This window comes from Clinocottus analis, unplaced genomic scaffold (genome assembly GCF_023055335.1).
Source record: "Clinocottus analis isolate CAN_PGR_092001 unplaced genomic scaffold, fCliAna1.0.p SCAF_15, whole genome shotgun sequence".
In the NCBI taxonomy this organism is placed as follows: domain Eukaryota; kingdom Metazoa; phylum Chordata; class Actinopteri; order Perciformes; family Cottidae; genus Clinocottus; species Clinocottus analis.
In genome coordinates this window covers 13104528-13110547 of record NW_027175876.1, presented here as the reverse complement: position 1 = coordinate 13110547, position 6020 = coordinate 13104528, and the positions used below count along the sequence as shown (strand labels likewise).

General features: G+C 40.6%; 1 protein-coding gene across 2 annotated transcripts in view; it reads right to left on the bottom strand.

Annotated features, from left to right (window-relative positions):
* Positions 1–2988: 2988 nt before the first annotated feature.
* Positions 2989–6020, bottom strand: part of nt5dc1 (5'-nucleotidase domain containing 1) — a 47845-nt gene continuing 44813 nt past the window's right edge. The window contains exons 11-12 of one of the 2 annotated variants that reach the window (XM_068576650.1): positions 5490–5658; positions 2989–3572 (exon numbers count right to left, since the gene is read on the bottom strand). In XM_068576650.1, the coding sequence (XP_068432751.1) occupies positions 3460–3572; positions 5490–5658 (282 nt within the window). In that variant the 3' untranslated portion in view covers positions 2989–3459. Of the gene's footprint in view, positions 3573–5036; positions 5251–5489; positions 5659–6020 lie in introns of those variants that run through there. The other variant, XM_068576652.1, reaches the window with a different exon arrangement.

Below are 6020 nucleotides of genomic sequence, written 5' to 3'. Positions count from 1 at the left end.
AATGAGATGCTTACTAACCCCTCATTCTGTTCAGGGTCACGTTGGATATGATGTCCGCTGCCAGTTTATTAGGTACACCTCGCTAAAGTCAACACAGTCTTATACAACAGTCTTGCAGTAAATCCTCCATTCATGAATATTGTGTTTGTTTCAGACTTGTGTTGATTCAACTTCATTGCCATTCCGTGGTTTGTATTAGGCTGCATTATTTGAGCTGGGTGTAGCTAATGAAATAAAGATGGGATGTACTCCACTTTGTAGCATACAAATCTCGTAAATGGAACTTCAATCCAATGTTATGATTAAATAATGCACTGATGTTTCAGTCAGACATCCTCGGGGAAAATCAGTGGTTTGTTTTGCTGTTTTCCTTTCAGCAAATTACATCAAACAACAAAAAGTTACTAATGTTGTCTGACAGGTGAGAAATGTCAATGGGAAAACACGCATGCATATTCATATTCAGAGGGTGAATATGTGTTGCCATGTTTTCACAATAGCTGGTAACTACAGCTGAACCGACTGCTGGTAGGTGAAGAAGGGCAACAGGGCTTTGACTCTGCAGGTTTTTGCTTTTAATGGAAGAAGTAGTGCAAAGGAGTTCAATGTTGCTGAGTGGCTTGAAATTTAAAATATGTAGAAAACATTGATATTTTGCTTCCCATTTAAACAAATTTGTCATTGTCCTAAATGAGAGTTAACTCAAACTCGGCTACATGTGATTTGTTCCCATTTAAACATTTCTATGCATGTGCAGAGCGAAAAGAGAAAAAACCTCTGTGTAAGAAAATTGTAGAACATTTTATTTCATCGACAATACACTTCAACATAGAATTGAACTTTCCCTGTTTTTTTCGAAAACTTAAGACCACAAATGAATTCAACATAAGGCAAATGTGCATGTCAAATTTTCCAAGTCAGATGAGAAAAGAAGAGTACAATCACCACAGGTGTATCCATAAAACAACCTGCACAGACGGCAAAAGTAAAAATTCCCTTTAGATGACCAATCTCTCACATACTTGACAGCTCTATGCTGCTTATTGTCAAAATATTCTCTCCTCCCCTGAGAGATGACGGTCATCTAAAATGGATGTTTTTTTTAAATGCTTTTGTTTGATCAGATGAGAAGATGGAAAACAGTTTCGTCTCCATGTGGTTACCATTGAGATTGGTCCGGGATGTTCAGCCCAGCTTAGCACAAAGGACACTAGCTAGCAGTTAGCAAGATGCTACCCAGACTCCATGAAAAGTACTTCTAAGAAACACTCAACTGGTTACATGGATACATTTTGTATCTTGTTCCTGCAACTTGATCGCGTCTTTGCTCGTCATGTTTTGCCACTTGGCCAGGCCTTTTGCGTATTATCTTGAAGCAGGGGGTTAGCATGCGGTTGACATTGTGACGCGGTGGCATTTAGTTGTTTACGCTCCAAAACTACTTGGTGAAGGTTCGGAAAAAACAACTCATGGTTCGGCTTAAAATAACTTTGCTTGTTACGTAACTTAGGCTGCAGGTGTGACGTGACTCAGTGGCTTAGCGGCAATGTCTGAAAAATAACACATCTTATGTTTTTACAAATGCCAGCCCCCTGAGTAAGAATTCAGCATGTTTATTTTTACCCATCCCACCTCAATACTATGTCAGCTGATCTGAATGAGTTTGTATTTTGTTAGTTCAAAGCCTACAGAGTATAATGCAGACTCTAAAGGGCGCTTTGTTCAAGACGCTATTAAGACGCCTCGGATCGCTGTTCTAGTGTCGGTAATTGACGCCCTGGGAGTGAGACCAGGCTGTTAAAACAATGTAAAAAGAAAAAGAAAAAAGAAGAGAAAATACTTGAATGAATTCAAAATGACCTCATATGAGACCAGCAGCAGCTAGGTACAGTGTTTGTAGGAAGAAGGCCTGAGGCTTTTTAGTCAATATTAAATACACAGTTCAGACAAAGGAACAAAAGCAGGTAACTGAAATGCATTTGTTTGAAACCAGAACGTACGAGATGCAACATGGAGGAATTCACGGACAAAGTTAAAGTAGTTTGACAACTTTGTTGTAGATTATTCAAAAATAACGACTTGTTGGTCAGAAAACGTTACAGCGCCAACATGTAGCACCTGGAATGTCCTCTTTCGCCAGGCTCAAACCAAAATTGTAATGGATATTTTGGGCCCGATATGGAAAACCTATCCAAACTTGATTTGTATGAATTTGCTTTCACAATAAGAGACGTACATTCAGACTTGATCAGAATAGAGCCAATGATGCAACAACAAGTTTTGAAGTTGTTGTACATTGAACTTTTCCCAGAATCTAAAAGTGGTCTGGTCTTAATGCTAAGCTAGGCTAAACACTTCCCGGGTGTGAGGAGATGAGTATGAAATCAATCTTGGGTGACAGAAGAGAAACAAGCAAACATCCATAGAGTGTTTCCTAAATAGTATGGCACAACTTGTCTATGCAAACCGACAAAATATCCATTCAGAGGTCAGCAAAGCATATCTCAATCTGGTACTGCATATGAATGAAGCACAAGTAGTCCACGTGTTTACACAATCACTCAAAGAGCACATGTCACCGTTGCACCAAAAACAAAATAATACAGAGAACATCTAGCATAGTCTTCATCATCCACTATTATTGTTATTATTATTAATTGTTTCCCAAAGTTGTGTTTTTTTTTGAGACAGCCAACACAAAAGGACAGCACTGTGCCAGTTCTTTGGCAACAATGACCTGATTAAGATTAACACCTTCCACGAAACTGACACAGGGGAAACAGTACACCTCAGACCTAAAGTTAAGGTTACTCAAATGCATACAGTAAAACCATATTTTAAAAAAAGAGGACCTCACAATAACTGTGATACACAGAAATACTGACACAATGACTCCAACAGGATTTTTGGGGGACAAACACACTGTGACCATCTGGGTACTGCTTACAGTAGAGAACTCTCTTGAGGTAATCACTTCAGGGATAAAGAGACAGTAAAATGTTCATTTTATTTTGGAAAAGTTCGAAGGAATCAGATTATTTTTTAAACAATCTACCATAGAAAAGAATAAGGGCCTCACACATGAAACGATAAAAACACTACATCTCCTGTTGTTAAGTTATGCAGCACCACACACACGCACATACACCATTATTTTTGTCATATTTCCACGTGTACGGTACACGAAACCACGAAACAACGTTCAAATGTAGGCGTTATTACAGAGATACTGTGGCTTACATTCACATGGTTTCTCTGAATGGGTGAGGAGCGTATGCATCCTGTGCTCCACAGATGGCGGCGGGGTCAGGTGGGAAACTACAGGCAAAAAAAATGGAGGCACATTCCTCTCCTGAGGCAGAGGGGCAAGGGAGGACTTTCTTCTTTTTTTTTTTTTTCTTTTTTAACTTTTCCTTTTTTTTTTCTTCTTTCTTTTTTTTTTCTTCTTTCTTTTTTTTTTTACGACAGACTCTCACACCTCTTCAGCAAAGAATCCGGGGGCCTGGGGTAGTAGCCGGTGGTGCAGGGCTTGTCGGGAGAAAATCTGGGGAACTTGTAATCCAGAGGGAGATCTACAAAGAGCAAAGTCAAATATGGAACGTCAACTGCAGCCCGCCTGAACTTTTAATGCACCACTGCTGCTGACAAAGCAAAAGCAAATGCTCAAGAATAATGGTTCAGTGGAAAGGCACACTTTGTTCTAGACAGAAGGTAGTAATCACTCAGGCCAGAGAATGTTGGACTCATTCGTGTTTGATCTTTTGGTCTCCGAAGAGACAACTCTGGCATAAAACAATCATAAATAACAGGCCTGCGAACCAGAGAGAGAGAGATGATAAAGTCATGGTAAAAACAGAACCCCTGATATTAATTATATTCATATTTCACATTTTAACATGTAAATAAAGCATTCTGGTCAGGATATGTTATATAACTTATATATAAGTTATTACAACGAATGTTCATTGAGTGTTGACTTTGGCAGTCCCTGTTTCAGAGCACCAGATTCTCTTTAGAAAACCTCTTATTTTTATCTACACATCTACTTCTTTCACTTTTTTTTTTTTTTGAAATGTCGAAACGAGTCAACATATCCTCGTACCACGGGTGCATCACATCTTACGCTGTTTTTTTTTGTTTTTTTAAAGATTGTGGTCTGGGTTAAAATCACTACAGAAGTGTCATTAAGCATGGGGGTTAAGTGACAAATGAGTTGCCGTGTGGTTTTCACACACGAACACCAACAACATACCGATGCATGCATTTTGAATAAGAGGTGCAAGTGCTTCGAAGTGCATCGAATGCAGCTGTTTGTGTCCCATCGCAAAGAAACAGCGGCAAGCTGCCGACCGCTGTACACACCGAAACTCTGCCAACCGATTGCAACAACAGCACACAAAGGTGAACTGGAGCAGAAAAACAGGGTTAAGTTTGTTTTCACTTTCCATGTTCAGAGTCACACAAATAAGTCTAAGTCTAGTGTGAAAAACTGCCCCAAAGGTCACCGTTATATGGGAGACTGGTACCATTTTCCCAGAACTGCTCTGCAGATGAGGTGGTTAATTCTAATTTTGGCTCCACATCTGCGTCTGTTAAGTGCCCGTTTCGATAATGGTGAATGTGTCTGCGTTGAAATGATGGGGAGAACGTTTGAAGTGGGAACAGAGATATTTAACTGCAGAAAGTCTAACAGTGGATTGTTTGGATTTTTTTTTCTCCCGTTTTACACCACGAGTTTTATTCTTAGTCATGTTTCTGTGCAGCATATGGGTCCGTTTACAGGAACACACTGACGAATACATTCACATTGCTTGGGTAAAGGAAATCAAACATGAGTTTGGATTTGTGTCCCAATGTTTAGAGGAGCATCAGTGTACAGTAAATCCTCCTTTACTCGCTGCACCGCATGGAAGACCACAGGCTTTGCTGATTTTCAAGGTTTTATAACAATAAGGGGCCGGTTGATGCCATGGCAAATTATTTTCTTCATTTTAAACTCAGACAATACAGACAATGATATTATTGACCCTGAGCATGTATCTGACCAGAATGTTTATTTTGCAACATTAAAACATTGAAGTGAAACTTTTCTTCACTTTCGAGGCATTTCATGAGCAGACGCGGCTCCACCGCTGAACTGTTACCTCCACCTGAGCCTTCACGCGATGGAGAGCCTACAGCAGTGGCCCCTTGGCCACCCAGGAAGTCAAGCTAGGGACCAGGAGGCCGAAACCTTTTTCTCTCAGGGCACTAAAACTCAGGAAGAATCTATCTGAGAAGATATACTGAGCGAAGTCACTGTCCACATTAGATACTTGACGTTCTACTATTTCCTATTTGATCATTTATTTTAAATGTTTTATTTCTCTTTGTATCATGTGTAGAGTTAAGTGCTTATGACTGTTATTATTATTTGTACAATGTGTTTATTCTCTCCATCAAACCACTTCAGATCTGCAACACTCTCTGTAATTTCCGCTGCCACATACCTGCTATGTGCTCGACGCTGGGGATGGCCATGGTGCTGTATTTGTGGATGCTGTGGCAGCACCAGGTCAGTTTCTGGCTCTCCTCGTCCCCTCCTCCGCTACTGTGCACGTCGACAAAGTAGGAGCCCCACTGCTTGGACGCATCGGAGGGCGACTTCATGCCCTGCTCCTGTTGAGACAGTCCACGCACAGACTCAACTATGTAACTGTGCTGCGATACATTTGCAGACATGTGGAGACATGAAAAAAGGAGGTGAGAATTCAGCCCCGTCTGAGCTCGGGGGGATACGAAGAGACTTCAAAGTTTTAACCCAAGCAGCTTCAAGGGTTACTCTGGCTACTGCATGCATCATCATTATGATTTGATGAGAAATCGAGTCACTTGCAGTCCCTAATCCAACATGAATCTGTTTAACACACAGAAAAAGAGTTGATGAGCGGCGACTGTCATTGCAACAGGATGTGGTGTTTAAAGAAGGATGTGACGAGACACAAACCTCACAAACCACACCGACACATCCCTGCTTTGCA